The following is an 18618-nucleotide window of genomic DNA, read 5'->3' on the forward strand; positions in this document are numbered from 1 at the left end:
AAAAGAAATGACTTCGGGTTTACATCAATTTCTTCCAGTTGATCTATGCACATTATAAATGGATAATAGAGCCAGAATTTAGGATGCTTAAAGTGCACCCCCTCCCAATAGAATCTTTGGTCTTGACAAATAAAGACAATGATTTGCTTGTTAAAACATTCTGTAAGAAAAAAAAAATGCACTAAAAAAATATTTAATATACCTCCCTTTTTTTCTTAAAACAAATCTTTCCAAATATTAAAAGTTGACATTGTAACGGAAAACAAAACAACTCCATGCAAGCTAATTATGCATTTTCTGGGGTCTTTAAAATCTAATTGACACTAAGTTGATTTTATATCATATTAGTTTGATTCTTCAGACTACTGTTTTTATCTTGAGTGTTATTTTTGAAATGCTTCGGTTGATGTAACCTCTGACCTTCTTCAGGCATATCTTGTTGAACTTGGGAATCTTTCTGTTGGATTTGGGAATCTGCATAGAATTTCAGAAGAAACCTTTTATTTTAATCTACGAGGGTAATATAATATGCTCTCATTCCATCAGTCATGACTAGGTAGAAGTCCGAAGTAATCTATACAAATAGGTGTGTGCGCGTTTGAAAATATTTAATTGATAAACTCTTAAATTACTGGTCACTGAAATTAACTAGAAATAGTAATCGTACACCAAGGATGGTTTATAACGAGTAAAATTTTTGTTTGGATGGTTGAATAACATATACAGAATAATAGCTTTTCGGCCTAGTTTGAATTGGGACAAGAAAATCGTGCAAATTTGAATTTTGTCCAATGCTGTCAAAGCCTGCAAAAAAAAAAAAAAAAATGAAGAGATTGAGAACGGTAACAAATAACACAATTTGATAGTGAAAAATGCACTTCAAAATGATATAAAAAAAACATGGCTATATATATATCAATGAATTAATTCAGAAATCATATAAAGTAACACATGTGAGAAAATGATATTGTATCTGCACCAACCTAGTAGTAAAAATAATTTGGTAAAAAAAAAACAGTATGGTTAAAAAAAAATATATGAAAAAAAAATGAAAGTAAAGACTTGTAATTTGGATAGGTTGATCTTGTTGAAAATACTTTTGCTGAAGTCTTTATTATGTATCCATGTATAGAAACAAATTAAAAATGTTGCACCACTAAAAAAAGATAAAACCGAAACATAACTTTATGCCTTTTAATTAATAATTTTTTAATTTTTTTTTTTTTCTTTATAGGATTGGCGCGAATTGTGGGTCGATGATGCATTTTGGCACTTGCTATTTTCCGTTCTTCTTTTAGTGATCATGATTCTGTGGAGACCATCTGCAAACAATCAGAGGTAGGTCTGTTAACCTATGAATGTCTTACCTACAACACACGTGCTGTTCTTCATATTATAATGCAGGGTCAAGATTTCTACTATTAGTGGGTGCCAATCATGAAGCAGCAGTTCACAGTTGCATAAATCTATAATATAAATCTCACCTGTCTGTTTAACTATATGTATGCATGAATGTATGTTTGTATGTCTTGCAAAAACTTTCAACAGAGGCGACAGATCCTGACCAGATTGGTATCATTTTGAAGCTTGATGTCTCGGACGACAGCTATCAAAAAAAAGGGGAGAAGGTATTGACAGCTGGGAGTTAGTTCAGACTCTGCCAAAAATTGCTTGTCTTGGTGTTTTTATATCATGTAACGGTGTCGGTCTGGCGAACCAGGGTGTTTCCCCCCCCACCAATCAATAATCACTATGATTAGTCTCTGCCACATGATCATGCAATTTTCTAATGGTAAGTTCTCACACACAGCCAATTCTGACCTCAAAGGTCATCCTAGCTTTCAGTGAACCCCAAACTATACTCATTACCATGCTCTCAAATTACATGGTTTTATTAGCAAAACAATATTAGTATCAAAATATTATCAATCTCAAATCTGTTCAACTGAAGCTATTTTTCCTTGTTTTGGTTTGAGTCATTAACAAAACATATGGGTTCAGCAAGGCAATTGGGAATTGCCCACATAATAAAAGCTCTAACTCAACTCTGTTACAACCGTTATTACTGTAAAATCCAACCACCATAGGTGGTTGGGTCACAACTTTAATGTTTTTTTTTTGTTTTTTTTTTTTAATAAAACACAAACTTAGCCAGATTTCAGAATGTTTCATTAAATGAAATTTTGGATATTTTCTTAATTTCAGAGATTTATTAATTCATAAAACATTGATAAATATTTGCATTTTAGTTTTTATCACAATTAAATTATGTACATTTTTTTAGGTACGCATTTTCTCCGCTCCTTGATGCTGAAGAAGAAGAGGAGGAGGAAGAAGACCCTGTTATGAACGATGCATTTGGTAAGTAAAAATATATTTGACAACACTTAATATTAATATATGCTTTTTTTAATTTTTTTTTTTTTATATAAATTCATGGTTGTAAATTTTTTTTTTTTTAATTAAAATCATTTTTTAAAGATATTCCTGTTTTGTCCTGTCAGTGCAGCATCAGAATACATGTCCCCCATATTCATGGCAATCCAGCAATGCATTTTCAGGGGACTGGCAATGGTCCAGTTGTCATGACTTGGATCGGTAGAGAGCATGAATTGTGCAGTGGCGCATTTCTGATCTCGCTCATTGAACATTGTGTCATTTTCAGACATGATAGAAGGCTCCTATCGCTCTTGGGATTTGTATACAACTGGCCAACTAGTAGATGGTCTGCAACAAAAAAAAGAAAACCGGTTTTCATCAAATGGAAATGGAGTCATGTTGTTTCTATGGCAATTTTTTATCGTTCTACTCTGTATAACATTTGATTTTCTTGTTTAAAAATAAAACTACTTGATTAATTTACGTGATTTTTGGTGTACAACATTTTCTTTCCATCATGGTACGTACGTCATATAGATCTTTATTTTTGTTTTTTTCATAGGGGTATACGTCCTTTTTAGTTATTTTTTTCTTAGTGTATCAAATATTGTATTAACACTAAGTACATGATGATTTGATTGACAAAAATTCCTGTCATGTGATCATAAATCATTTGAAAGTCTAACTTTGGATGGGAAAATTTTTCTACAAATTTTACAAATATACTCCAGATGTAATTTTTCTACAAATTTTGCAAATATGCTCCAGATGTAATTTTTCTACAAATTTTGCAAATATGCTCCAGATGTAATTTTTCTACAAATTTTGCAAATATGCTCCAGATGTAATTTTTCTACAAATTTTGCAAATATGCTCCAGATGTAATTTTTCTACAAATTTTGCAAATATGCTCCAGATGTAATTTTTCTACAAATTTTGCAAATATACTCCAGATGTAATTTTTCTACAAATTTTGCAAATATATTCCAGATGTAATTTTTCTACAATTTTTCCAAATATACTCCAGATGTAATTTTTATATATACTTTTGGAATGACCCTCGTATATAGAAAGGGCAACATGTATATATTCGAATGTGACTGAACCGAACTTTTAAAATTTCTAGCTTTTTTTTTGTTAATTATTTTTTGTGTCACTTAGATTGTTTGTTCTCATCTTCGTTGTTTTTATTGCACAACTTTTTTTTTTTTTTTTTTTTAACGTTTGTGATTTTGTGTTCAGAACAAATTTGTATCTAATTTAAATTTGTTTTTTGTTCTAGATGGTATGAAGATGCGTGGTGCCAAGCCAGTTACTAATGGGTCCCCAAAGCAGAAGGAGATGAAAACTAAAGCTGTAAGTTGTTTTATCTTCACCATCACATGTGATAGGAGTCATATTTATAAAGGGCAACCTAGGTGGGAAGTTGGACAGCAAGATGTTTTTATTTGCATTGAATTTCAATCTGTTTTGGAACTTCAACTTTTGTATATGCATATTTTTTCACATGCCAGTCATAAAAAATATTTAAATTTATACAGATTTCTTATTTATTATTAAGGAGCCAATTCTCTGTTGAATGTTGTTGATTTCAAAAATTTAAAGAAGACTTTAGTGTCAGGTAGAATTGAAACCAAAACATTTAGCGCTCCAGCCGTGTTTCCTACCATTTGAGCTATCAACAGATAGATAAGAAAGATTTAAAATTAAACTACTTCAAACTATGAATGAATTGGCCCATTTGCAAAACTAATAGAAATATGTTGACAAGTTAAAATAAATATTTTGCATTTCAACTTGCCGACATATTTTTGTACGCGTTATTCATCCATCCAAACAAAGATTTTATTTTAATTTTATTTTTATTTCGGACTACTAGTCTCATCTTTATTAGTTGTTGTTGTTTATTAAAAAAAAAAACAACAACTAATAAAGATGAGACTAGTAGTCCGAAATAAAAATAAAATTAACATAAAAATGCTCATCTCAAAATAAAAAATTCCAATTAAGGAATAATATATAAAGATTTTATTTGTTATAAAGCATCCTTGGTGTATGATTTCCATGTTAATTTCAGTGTTATATGACCAATAGTTTAAGAGTTTATCAGTTAAATATTTTCAAACACACACATGGATTCATCTACTGTTTTATTTATATAGATTAATTTATTAAATCCATAATTCAACATTCGACAAAATATGAATATTTGAGTTGAATTGAAAAGTCCATGCTAACATTTTTGTTGGCACACTAAACCTTTTCAACTGTCAAATTTTAAAAGACTTTGTGGATATATTTGGCACATCAGAAAATTTCATCAGATGTTTAGCTAGCTTGATAGATCAAGAGCATATTCAAAGAGTTTCCTTAAATATATATATTCTTGAATATGACCTGAAACTACATCTGATCAGATATGCATACAAGAGTATTGAAAATAATTCGAAGGTATGACTTAAAATCGTACTGACTTGCTAGCAAAACAATTTAAAGGGTTGATGTGCTGTAAAATAATCAGCAATGCAAGCAATATGAAAGATGAACTGCTTAGGAGTTTTTTTTTTTTATTTTTATGTTTCTTTCATTGAAAGAATAAAATATTTTGTTTTGTGTTATGTTTTTTAATTGAAAATTTGAACATTTTAGTAAAAATAAATAAATTTGAAAAGAAAATTTTTAATTCTCAGGATTTCTGAAACGTGCCTTCAAAAGTGATTGGTCATCGCTAAAGTTGTTGCTGAAAAAAAACTTTGGATCAAGTAAAGATTAGATACCCCCATAGCAGAAGACGAATACTGGTGAACATTTCAAGTGACACCGGTTATTCGACCTTGACATTGCTATTGGTTGTTTGTAAACACGTCAAATACCAGACCTGGTCGAATGTTCGCAAGCAATATTTTTTAAAAATATATTTACAAAACTTTTTAAGATTTAAAAGAAAAAAATATATTTACAAAACATGTTTTTTAATATTTGCAAAACTTTGGTGTTGAGGGTGTTTATACTATGCTAGGAAAGGTTGTAAAATAATATCAAATAAATAAATCAACCAACGTTATAACTAAGAATTTCGGATGATGTCAATTAAAAAATACATAATTTAAACAAAAATTTAAATAAAATTATTTTAACCAAACTTTTTAATGGCAGAAACAAATATTATAACTGACTTGTTGGGATTTTTGCAGCCAAGATTAATTTTTATGTACAGTGTGTGTTGTTTTTTTTTTTTTTTTTATCTTTGTGCGTTTTTAATACAATTCAATATTTATTTAAACTGCGATGTATGTAGATGGTCAGTGAAGGAGAAATCCTTCTAGACCGAGGCATTATTTTTGCAAATTGTGATTTTCACAAGTATAAGCAAAACAATCGAGGTTTTAAAAACTATATTTTATTCAGATATTTTTATAACTTTTATCTTTATAAAGATGAAGTGTAGTGTCACAAGATACAAATCTTTTCATAACTTTTATTTTTATTTAAAACAAACAAAAAAAAAATTGCTATTTGCTTACTTCTCCACAAAGGCAAATTAAATACAAGTTTAGCGTCCGAAATTCTCAGTTTCTAAAGTTTTGTAATTAATATAGTTCATTCTTTTTATTTTTTTATTTTTATTTTTATTATAATTATAACTTATTATTAGTTTTATTAAAAAGTTCTGTAAATATATTTAAAAACATACTTAGAAAGACACCCATTTATTTAAATGTTTTGTTAAATTTACATTCATTTTGTTACTTACATTAAAAGGTTTTGTGTCAATAAAAAAGTTTTTTTTAATCCTTAAAAGTTTTGTAAATATTTAATATTAAAGAAAATGTTTTGTAAATATATATATTTTTTCTTTTAAATCTTAAAAAGTTTTGTAAATATATTTTTAAAAAATCTTCCTCGGGAACATTCGACCATGTCTGCTTACAAACAACCAGCAGCAATGTCAAGGTCGAATAACCGGTGTCACTTGAAATGTGCACCAGTATTTGTCTTCTGCTACAGGGTATCTAATCTTTACTTGATCCATGATTTTTAAATGGTTTGATTGCAAAATTCGTCATCGTTGTGCTTGTCGAGTGGATGTTGGGTTGAAAAACTCTTGAAGTTCGACTCTAAAGAGATAATGATGATGTCTTGCATGGAATTTGTTAGCACTCGAGTCATCCATCCATTTTTCCAGTAGATCTGTTACGTTAAGATACATGGCCAGCACGCACCGAAAATTTAACTGCAAAAATACATGAAAGGCAACTTTACAACATTTTGTTTGTTGCATCATCTTGTCACGATCCGGTGTAGATGGTGCGTAGCATTTTTGCTAAGTTTCTTAACGCTAATACCTTTTAGTGTCCGTTAATTGAATTTGTTTTCGCTTATGATGGCTTTTGTTTATAAACACTAGACTTGCAGATGAAGGACTTTTAGCCAATCCAATCAAAATACAAGTCTGATGATCCATCTTGCTTAGAGAAGAAGAACTGACCAGTTGAGATAATATCTAGCCAACAACATCTTGCTACCAGTCTATGAACATCAAAAAACGCAACGCGATTATGGCAAGAACTCATCACTACATATGAGGAAAACATTATTTTCAAAAACGGACAAATGGAATTCCAGATGTTCAAACTTCAACATCAGACGTATTTGCAATTACTGTGTGATCCCTTGTGTTTGTTAGATATTACTCATTTGCAGCAACTTTGCTATTCGCATGCAATGCACCAAACATGCAACTCTGCTATTCACATGCATTGCATGTATGCAACACACTAAACGTGCAACTCTGCTATTCACATGCAATGCATGTATGCAACACACTAAACATGCAACTCTGCTATTCACATGCATTGCATGTATGCAACACACTAAACATGCAACTCTGCTATTGATATAGAATGGAATTGAAAGGCAATGTCTGAAACACATGAAAAAACAAAACATTTGTTTTTCCCCACGAAAACTCGATGTACGCACATGGATTTTTTTCTCTTTCTTTCAATTTTAAACGATTGCGTTTTTTTTTTTTTCTTTTCCAAACGCGCCATGCGTGTCCCACAAAAGCAGCAGCAAAAAAAACACGATTTGCATTAGTCTTTTCTCTATGATAACTTGTGTATTTTTTCTTTAAGGACATTCATGTCGTGATTTTCCATTGATAACAAGGTTTATTCTTGCATCAATGATGCAAACTGGTCAAAATTCCGGTATCAGTGTTAAAAATAGTTGTTTGTGTCTGCGTGTTTAAGCGTATACTTTTACGTTTTCTTGTTATGAGTATTTTTACGTTTCGTTTACGTTTTATGTTCTTACATATACGGGCGTGGGTGCTCTTATGTGCAGTTCACTGTTTTGTGTGTGTGTATGTGTGCTCTTATCCTACACAGTTTCTTTTGCCTTAAAAGTCTCCGAGATGTATGCGCAATGTAATGTGAACATACCTGCTTGCCTTCGTCAGCGGATGATGCCTTCTTGGACGCTGGTCTCCATCTCGTTGGGGAGTGGTCGCTGCAGACATTCATTAATTAACAAGATGGACTGAAGCTTCAATCTTTTATTCAAGGCAAGCTTATCATCTCGGACCCTGATTGTCGGGAGACCCGAAATCTCCTGTCTGGTTTCTCTGCTGCCCAAAACCACTCTCTGCCCATGTGGTCGTCAACCGGAAGCCTACGACCATAATTCTCGTGTCACCCCTTAATTTCCGGTGCATTCAATCTCGGTCGTCAAAATGTGACTTGAGTTTGATGGCTGTCAAATCTAACCTTCTCTGACCCTGTTAAATCACTGATGGGAAATCAAATATGTTTATATCTTTCTATTTCTAAAAACTACCTATATAGCATTTGATCTGGGATTCCCAATACTAAAACACTAAACATGCAACTTTGCTATTCACATGCATTGCATGTATGCAACACACTAAATATGCAACTGCCTGGTGCATGTTTACATCAGCTAGAATCGTTAAATCTCTTAAATATTTGAAATCCTGAGGAAATGAGAGGTTAGTGCTAAAAAAATAAAAGAAACGAAGACAAAACAAACTGTAACCATTGTTAATTCAAATTGATCAAATAAACTTTGAGATGATTCTTAAATTGGCAACTTGTTTTATTTGGGTTTTCATAACATAATTGAGGAAAGGGGGGGGGGCCTCAGTTTGTCTTAACTTCTCATTTTTATACATATACTCAACCTATCCTCAGTCAGTTTCTGCTTAAAAATATTTCCTCACTTTTTAGATGACACTGTTTTTTCGATTCATGCGTTTTGTCAAACCTGTATTCTGACCTTGCCAGACAACCATTTGCCAAACTTGAACTGTTCCCAAAGTTATTCTATATATTACAATTATTTTAAACTCTCTGAAATACACAAGCTTTAATATTCAACAGTTTTTATCAATTTGTATTTTTTTTTTTCTTTTTTTTGCAGGAAGATGATCTTAAATGGGTGGAAGATAATATCCCAACATCAGTTACGGACAAGTAAGCAGACAATATTATTTTTCCTATGAAAAAATAGATTTTTTTTTTCTTACATTGATATATATATATATATATATATATATATATATATAATGACATTAAGAACATTTTAATGCTTTGAAGTTACTATCAATTTAGTAACATAGTAATACGGGGGTGGGGCATGTTGCTGAATTTGAGATGAGGATTGATAATTTGTATTTGGATTATTCAGACTACTGCTCTTATCTTGAGTATTATTTTCACAACGTTTCGGTCGGTGTAACTTGCGTCTTTTTAAACTCGGGAATTTTTCTCTCAAACTCAGAAATCTGCATGGAATTTCGAACGGAGACTTTATTTAGCAACAATACCTACTAAGCACATCTAGTGTAGAATTTAATAAAATATGGTAACCAGTAAATAGATAATCATAGTTGAAACAATATTAGTGATCGGCCGATTCCAATAGTTTTGCTGCTTCTGATACAATTACCAATTCTGCTCTAAATTCCCAATTTCCATTCCTCTAAAATCTCTACATATTTAGTTATAGAGATGTTTTTCTTTAATTTTCAGATTACTGCAAAACTAGATAAACATAAATCATTCTTAAATAAGAGAAGAATCCAGGTTGTCCTCGACGGTCATGCATCTAAACAATATGATATAAATACGGGTGTACCTCAGGGGTCTATCCTGGAACCTTTATTATTCCTGATATTCATAAATGACCTCCTTGATAAAATTGTCTCTGAGATGGGTATGAAATGTTGCATCCCTCTGCCTGTTCTACAAGTCTTTTAATGGTAGATGCTATGACGAACTATAACTCCTTGTACTCCCTCAACGTAAATACCCCTGACAAATCCAGCAATCAGCAAAACCCAAACACAGTAGAGGTCCTTAGATGTAAGAAAGCTTTCTATAATAGTTTCTTTCCTAGAACTGCTAGACTCTGGAACTTCCTTCTGAGTTTCTGTTTTCTCAACTGTACTGACATGCAGAAGTTCAATTGTGATGTGAGCAGACATCTTGATGATTCCCTACATTGTATCCCTGCAACTTATGTCTCTGATAGTAGCCCCCTACATCAGTGGCACTTTGCTATGTTTGGGGGGGAAAATGGAATTTAAAAAATTTGAAAAAAAAATAAAAATAAAAAGCAAAATCCCATATAATATGTGCATATATTTTTACAAATGTAAAAATATACTTGTGGGTAGATAATTTTAGTTTTACTAGTAGTTAAAATCAATAAATATTTATTACAATCGCTAAAAAATTAAATTTCAATCAAAAAAAAAAATCAGATAATTAAAAGAATCGTTTTTGGCATCTGAAAATAAACACAATTTTTTTCAGATTCTGATACTGATTCCAATAGTAAAAAAAAGTTCTGATTTTTCTGATTCCAATTAATCGTTCCAACACTAATTTATATATCTATAAAAGTGAGAATGTGTGTGAGTGTGAGGACACTTCTCAACCTATATACTCAACAAATTTTAGATCTATAGATTTGAAATTTGGTATATAGCACTTTCAGACATGTGGAAAACTTTAATCCATTTTCATCCAGAAAAAAGGGCTGTTAAAGGGTCAAAATTGAACAATTTTGATAAGATTTTTATCTGTTTGTTAACTGCTGCACAAATGCGCATGCACAGCTGTGAAATATGATAGCTTCTTTATGTTAAGAGTAGGTAGGTTTGAAAACATTTTGTAAAGAACGTGTCAAGCTGGTCTAATGGTTATCGTACTTGACTCACTGTCTTTAGGTTTTGGTTTTAACTCGAGTATTTTTTTTTTACTTACAAGAAGTGAACTGTTTAGAAAAAGCCTTTCACAGTTTCTATGTTGATTAAAGTATATTTATGTGTATTTTATGACTGGATAACGCCAGGTAGTTTGCTAGTATATATATATATATATATATATATATCATTGTTTTTTGGTGGGTAAAAAAACTTTATTATAGCTATTAAAAAAGGAAGACTGAGGTTTTTTGTATCCATGGTAAAAATGAATTTTATTTTAGTTATTTCCCCATTTGAATTCGGTTCTCTATACAAAAAAAACTGTGATTCAGCTTTGAAAAGTGAGATCTAAACCCGTTCAGCTGACTCTACCTCCTTATGTAATTTTTATTTTAAAAAGTTTTTTTTTAACTTTCATTAAATGTTTTCCCTCTGTCCTTTTTACCATGGATACAAAAAAATAACTCAGTCTTCCTTTTTTAATAACTATATATATATATATATATACATATACACACACACACACACACACACACACATACATGTGAGTGCGTTTAGTAATAAGTAATGATAAGTAGTAAGATTGTGCATTAAAAAACAAGTTTTGCAAATGTCGTTTGTAGTTGGAATCTTGTGATCTGCATTAATTGAAAAAAAAAAAAATTGTTTTTTTTTTGTTGATTCACTTTATATATTTTAAAACGTCCTAGTAGTATGTTATATTTTTGCAGTTTTTAATCTTGAAATTCACCAAAAATATTGAATGTCTATCAGCTACGTCTTTTTGCATTTTTCAGAGCATTGCCCAGTTTATTGGATTCAGATGAGGAAATCATGACAACAAAGTTTGAAATCTCCAAAATGGAATAGACGATGAAGCGTATTTAAGTTTGGTTAGCTGATGCTTTGTGCAGCCACAAAACTCTATTGCCAATCAAAGATGACATCATTTTATTTTCATCTGTTTTTTTTTTTGTTTGTTTTGTTTTCTTCATCTTTTTGCTGATATCCTCTGCGGAAAATTCTACAAAGCAAATACCTTCATCATCTTGTAAAACTTTTTCTCTTTTTTTTCACTCTTCTGGGACCAAATCTCTACTGTCTTGGTCAGCTGCTTCTCCCTCTCTTCAAGTGTATTTGACATCACGGACCCACACTTCCCCACCCTTTCTCTCAAGTCATATTCGACCGTCCACCTTCACTTAAAGAAACAGTGATTGACTAACACACAGCCGTGTATGTGTGTGTGTTTTTTTGTTTGTTTTTTTTTGTACATTTTGAAGAGCAGATAATTGTTTGACAAAAGTTTACCTGTTTTTATTTTTTTTCTAAAACAACAAAAAAATTGAAACAGTTAAAAAAAAAAAAAAAAGGAGAAAAGAAAAATCATTTCCTTTTTAATGAAAATTTTTTGCTGATATGCAATAATATTTGCAATGGATTTATTTTGGGGTTGGGTGAGCATTATTTCCATAATGGCAGAAAAGGATTAGGCTTAATCTTTATTTAGTGATTTCTTAGTTAAAAAATGGTACCCAAGAGTTTAAAGTGATGATATTTATGTATTTATCAAACCTTTGCATCCAATTCCTGTGAAGTAGATGTCAACTTTTGACAAAGATCACTTGAAATCATGGGTACTTGTAGGTTAAACATGTTTATTCTCCATGGTGTCACTGACTTTCATTTCAATGGGCTATTTTTTCTCTTATATCTTTCTTTTCTATCCCACAATAAGTTAACATTTAGGAAAACATTTGACAAAAATTTTCTGCTCCTAAACTTAACATTATTTTTTGTTGAATTCTTTTTTTTTTTTTTTGATCTGTTCACATATCTGTGGTCTGTTATAAACATTTCTAACACACGTACACATACTCTATAACCCCACTCCTTCTCACATATACTTGTGGTGTGCATCTGAATGTCTGATTTAAATTGACTGTCATCCGACTTTGGTGCACAAAAACCGAGAATGCATTTCTCTAAATTGTTGCGATACAAGCAACAAATGTTGGTGTCTAAAAATAGTTTGCACCATGTTGCAAGGCAATGATTGAAGAACTCTTACTAAATTGTTATATTGATGAAAGAAAATATAATTTAAAAAATATATATATTTCACTCAAATTATTACTAAATGTTATTTTTGGCACAGAGCCAAAGTAATTGCAGTTTTCATTAAAAAAAAAATCTTTTCAAAAAAAAAAAGAAAAATAACAAAACAAAAAAAAGTAATTTTATCATTCTTTTAATTTTTTTTCAGTTTTGCTTTCTTTTTCTAACCATTTTTATTTTATTTTTATTTTATTTTTTGAGTGATTAATTCACTGAAATTGTTGGGTGGGAAACAAATATCTAAATGATGGATGCCACAAAACCGTTTTCCATTTTTCATAATTCATTTTTAATGTTTCCCAGTCATTGTCCATTGAATTCTCATTTTCAATAAAGGTAGAAAGTAACGTGCTTAAAGTAACACCTGTCGTATCAGGAATGACGGAAAAATATTAAAAATGCAAAATTGTGAAAATGTGTTGCACACCTGACAGCACTTTGAGTGCATTCTTGCACATGATGCCCCATTCTTCAAATCGCAAATTGGGATTTAATTTTCTATTTTAACGTTTTCTGTTATATTCCAGTAGAAATAAGTTTAGGGAAGGGATGAGGGTAGTAAACTAAGCTAAATTTTTGAGTTGATCATCTGCCATAACAAAAAAATATTAACGCTGATTTTGTTAAAAAGGAATCTGAACATGGAGAAAAATTGTTACAATCAATAAATATAAAACTGTAACTATTACATGCGCTCTGTTAATTATTGTGATGAACATTCGTTTTTTATTTATTTATTTATTTTTTTTTTTTTTCAAATATTTGATAACCGTAACTTTTTTTTTTTTTTCAAATATTTGATAACCGTAACTTTTTTTTTTTTTTCAACTATTTAATATTCAACAATATAATAATATAATAACCACAATGCTTTATTTTTCAAATATTTGATAACCGCAATCAGCTTATTGCATAATGAAAATCTAGAACTAAAGTAGTCATTTTACATTTCTGAATTTTTCAGACGAAGATTCATATTATTTTGATTTTTCAGACTAACATTCTCATCTGGAGTGTTATTTTTATGTTTCAGTCAATATAACTTCCGACCTTCTTCAGGTGTATCTTGTTGAACTCTAAAATCTACATGGAACTTTGAACGGAACCCATTATTCAATCCACGGGTAGTATGCTTTCATTCTATCAGCCATGATTGGGTATAAGTCCTAAATAATTTGCAATTGTATTTTTTGAGTGAGAATTGAACCTTCAACCTCCTGAAGAGTGTAACTTCCATAGTAGAATTGTCCATTAGGACCCGTGGCATAGTGGATAGGGTAATTGATAAAAGTCAGTTGTAATTCTGTTTTCCAAATCGCAAATAGGGATTCAATTTTCTGTTTTGATCAGTAGTCCGAAGAATCCAAATAATATGAATAAAGTGATTTTCTTTTTTTAAATAAATGTAAAAAAAAGTTCATCATTTGCTTTAGGCATGAAGCCTGAATTATTTTGTGGTGGAGATGAGGGAGTTTATACATTTTATCAGTTCTTATTTTTATCAGGACTTACCCTGCACTAGACACTCTCACCAAAATACCACATTTACTTCATATGGCTAAAACTTGGTGGGTTTGATCAAACTTGCTCAGTGTTAAAGCGTTTTTAAGTGGCGATATTAAGTTATGAAAATCGGATACTCGAGATGTTTTCATGGTGAAAAGAACATGTCTGTCATAATTGGTTGCTGAGATATTGTTTGCTTTGGATTTTAATACTATTTGACTAAACAAAGTAAAATAAATTATTTGATAAGAAACATTTGGGTTTAGACTATAAATCGATTGATTTTGTTAAAATGCTTTGAATATAAGTATTCAAGATTTACTGTCCATTTTTACAGAATGCTTCAGCAACCTTTGTTCATGTGTGGACTAGATTAATTTTTCTTAGCCTGGACACATGACAGGGACCTAATTAAAAACTAAATGTATGTTCTTAAACATTTATGTATGCTCTTAAACATTTATGTATGCTCTAGATTTAATGAATATATCCAACTATTGAGTTTTATTCATTTATCAATCTGTGGTTATCAATATAAAATTGTATAAAAAGGCTATTCAAAAAGCAACCATAAGAACAAAAAGAAATTTATTGAATAAAGACAATGAAAAATCCGAAAGGATTTTTTTCTATAGATTTGCCCTGACTTTCAGTGGTTCTATTTTAACTCAGTCACACATTAAAGTTCTCACGGTATATTAGCAGCATTTTAAATAATCCCTTTAGAATTTGTTTTATATTTTTCTAAAAAGATCCTTATTTAAGGTCTCTGTGGGCCACAGGAAAAGCCTTTATGGGCTTGATTTGGCTCGCAGGCTTTGGGTTGCTCATTTTAGTTTGGTCAGTAAATTTGCCTCTAAAATAGATTTTGAAGGATTTAAAATGAAAAATAAATATTGTGCATAAAACAGTTTTTCTAATGAAATCAAATTTAGGGTTTTTCTTTTTTTTACTTTAACTGCAACTCAACATTGACCATTAAATTGATTATTTTTATAGGTTTTTCGGGTATGCTGATAATGAATATTGCAGTTTAAGTTGGAGCAGACAAGTAGTTTTCTGGATATTAAGACCTTTATTATCCAATGTAATCCTTTGTTTTCACTAGTGGCCATGTTTTTTCCCAACTGAACATGTACAAATTAACATGCATGTTACAAAGCACATACCCTCCGTATGTTAAGAATGGTAACCGCCACTGAAATTCATTAACTTATACATTGGAAAAAATGTTATAATATCCTATGAAAACTACTTATCTGCCTCAAATGTGATTTGTTTTCAGCAGACTCGAAAATCTATAAAAGTCGTCATTTTAAAGGTGAGTGTTGAAGTTAAAGTAAAAATTTCTCAAATTTAGATTTTTTTTTTGTTCTTTTCCCCTTGAAACTATTTCTACTGGATTTTTCTCAAAAGCAAATCTGGGCTTTTATTTATTTTGTACTCCTTTCCCTTTAAAATAAGACCATTCACTTCTATCAAAGCAAAACTTTTTAGTTATCTGGAGGAGGAGGAGGTGGTGAGGGAGGAGTGGCTTGGCTTGTTTATGTATAAATTATCTAGTTTAAACGATGCAGGGAAGCTTATTTATAACATGTGACGGAGCAGAATGAACCCCACAACTAAAATGAAATTATCTATAATAATCGTGAAGAAAGAAATCCAATTTGAATGAAGATCTCTCGTTTAGAACCATTTTTTTTTTTTTTTTTTTTTTGCATTTTGTAGAAGTATGGCAAACATTCAAATGAGATTTGCTCTTTTGCATCTTTTTTCTGCAATCGTCTTTCCGAAGAAATGGATTTGTAACAAAGAATCCAGCAAAAATGTATATAAATTTTGGGAGTGTTGTTTGCAGTGGGAATATCTTGTGGTCTGCAGTTAATTGAAACAAAAATTTTTTTTTTTTTTTTTTTTTTTTTTTTTTTGACAATTCCACTTCTTTATTCACTCTGCCTTTTTTTTTCCCCCTTCATCAAGAGTAAATAATAAAAACACATGAAAACTCCAACTGTTTTTTTTTGTTTTTTTTTTTCATTCTTCCTTTTTTAAGTAAATGTTTTTCTTTTATTTATTATTGGGTTACTAATTTAAGTTTACACAAAAAATAAATCTTGACTTTGATATTTCACTTTTAAAATAAAGATTAAAATAAAGATTTTATTATATAAAACTATTCTGAAACAATTATTTCAAAGGTTTTTAGTCGCGTGCAAGCAACTCTATAATTCACTCCGTCGGTCGGTCAGTCTGTAACACTTCTGTGCTTGGCCTTTTTGGTTAAGATCAAAGGTCTGTTAATACATGTTTTTCTTAGTTTTTTAAGCATTTCTTGGCCTTTTGGCCAAGATCAAAGTGTAGTATCTGTTACTACATGCTGTACTTATGTTTGTAATTTTGAGATATAAAGTGGGGGATCACTTTTCTGTATTAATTTAATGTAAAATGATCACCCACTTTACAACCAGTCTCAAAGCCATTCAAGTCATTCTTCAGATCATTCAAGTTGTTTTTGAAGGATTCTAGTTATTTTTTAAGCATTCAAGTCATTCTTAAGATCATTCAATTCATCCTTAAGTTCATTAAAGTCATTCTAAGTCATTTACTTTTTATTTATTTAAGTCATTTCAGCCCATTTTTCGGTCATTTTAGTTTATTTTTAAGAATTTCATGTCAATCCTACATTCACGCATTTATTCATTACACGAGAGCACGCGACTAATGGCTATCAGCCTTGTTATATGTAAACTTTTCAAAAATATTTTTTCTTATATAAAATAAACTTTGTGTGTGTATGAACTTGAAAACGTTTGGGCTGATACTTATAAGATTTCTCGCAGTGTTCTTAGCTTGTCTTCAATAAGTATCAATAATCGAAATATTCCGACGAAAGAAGGAACAGGCGATTTTGCCCAAAGTTAACACTTTATATCGCCAAATATAAGTGCATTTTGAAGTTTTTTTGTTTTTTTTGTACCACACAAGCTGAAACGCCTGACATAAAATGAACAGTGGGTTTTTTGACAGGGCTGCGTTTGAAATGAATGTTTAAAGCACAATTGATCCATGATACTTGATTTTTTTCATTATAAACTTTAATTCAAGCCATTATATATAAAAATTTTATAAAATCACAGTAGGTTCTCTACAGAGCAATGTAGACTATAATGTATTGTGGGCTATGTCACTGTGGGAAGACATATGAAGCTTCCTCTCGATGCACTGCAACTAAATCGATTTGATTGAAAAAGTGCTTGGCTGAGCTCCAATCTATGGTCCCCCCCTCTCACCAGACTTTCACAAGAAACACCCATCTAGCAGAAAACACTATCAATAATTTCCCCACTCTTTATCTGTGCCTAAACCTAAACGTAGATTCCATGAACAAAGCTCCTTTTTTAGTACTGCACGCCTGTGGAATTATCTTCCGTTTTCCTGCTTTCCAGCTGACTACAATATGGTTGTCTTCAAGTCTAATGTAAACAAGTTTTTGATGAACCGTTCCACTTAAGTTAACAAATTTACCGAATTTCCATTATTAACGATTACTATATTGTCCAATTTCTACTGTACACTCTTTAACCCTTATCCTCGAGTGGCCTCTTGGCCTTGATAGGGGGTGATGACTATGTAAAAAAAAAAAAAAAAAAATATGGGTGATTTCGCCGATTTTTCAATGATAATAAAAATATGGAGTGTAAGATATTCGTTGAACGTTATTCAAAATAAAAGCTAGTTTTTTATGTGGAGTTTTAAATTAAACTCTAATTATGTAAGTATTAATTAGAAGGAACTTTTTCTCAGTATACACCGTGTGTGTGTGTGTGTGTGTGTATATATATATGTATGTATATATATATATATATATATATATATATGTGTGTGTGTATATGGATTCCAGATCAATAATTTCTAGAGGTGAAGCAACCAATGAGTTTTGACCAAGATTCATACAAAAGTGCTCAATGCCGGAGTAGAGCAAGATATACTTTTTGTTTTATATTAGCATTTATATGTCGCTACACATTCATGAGCATGTTTTCATAAGCCAGTTACAAGGAACTAGATATCTTTTCAGGCGATATTACAGGGACCCAACAGTATTTTTGGGACACTTTGAAAAAAAAGTACTTCAAGGTGGTTAGTAGTGCCAAAAACTTCTGAGATTGTAAGTACATAGTTGAGGAGTGAAAATCCACTACTAGTGTAATCATTTTTTTAGTTTGGCTTTGATAATTTTAGTTTTTTGTGATTTTTGCAAAAACTTGCACGACATGACAAAATTTTTTGACATATTTTATTAAGAGCTATGTTCATGCATATGTTGCTGTATGCAAGTTTTCTTCTTGTACACTTAGCTGTCATCATTAGAATCAATT

General features: G+C 30.8%; 1 protein-coding gene and 1 pseudogene across 2 annotated transcripts in view; both read left to right on the plus strand.

Annotated features, from left to right (window-relative positions):
* LOC145260304 (transmembrane protein 87A-like) overlaps positions 1-12856 on the plus strand; it is a 135573-nt gene extending 122717 nt beyond the window's left edge. For both annotated transcript variants that reach the window (XM_080118192.1, XM_080118191.1), the window contains 5 exons: positions 1235-1338; positions 2285-2361; positions 3662-3735; positions 8824-8876; positions 11413-12856. In XM_080118192.1, coding sequence (XP_079974318.1) covers positions 1235-1338; positions 2285-2361; positions 3662-3735; positions 8824-8876; positions 11413-11485 — 381 coding nt within the window. In that variant the 3' untranslated portion in view covers positions 11486-12856. The remainder of the gene's footprint in view (positions 1-1234; positions 1339-2284; positions 2362-3661; positions 3736-8823; positions 8877-11412) is intronic.
* A 3707-nt stretch (positions 12857-16563) lies between these two features.
* Positions 16564-16709, plus strand: LOC145260862 (U2 spliceosomal RNA; annotated as a pseudogene).
* The last annotated feature ends 1909 nt before the right edge of the window (positions 16710-18618 follow it).

The sequence above is a fragment of the Euprymna scolopes genome, chromosome 36 (genome assembly GCF_053919585.1).
Source record: "Euprymna scolopes isolate OS-2025 chromosome 36, ASM5391958v1, whole genome shotgun sequence".
Taxonomy (NCBI): Eukaryota; Metazoa; Mollusca; class Cephalopoda; order Sepiida; family Sepiolidae; genus Euprymna; species Euprymna scolopes.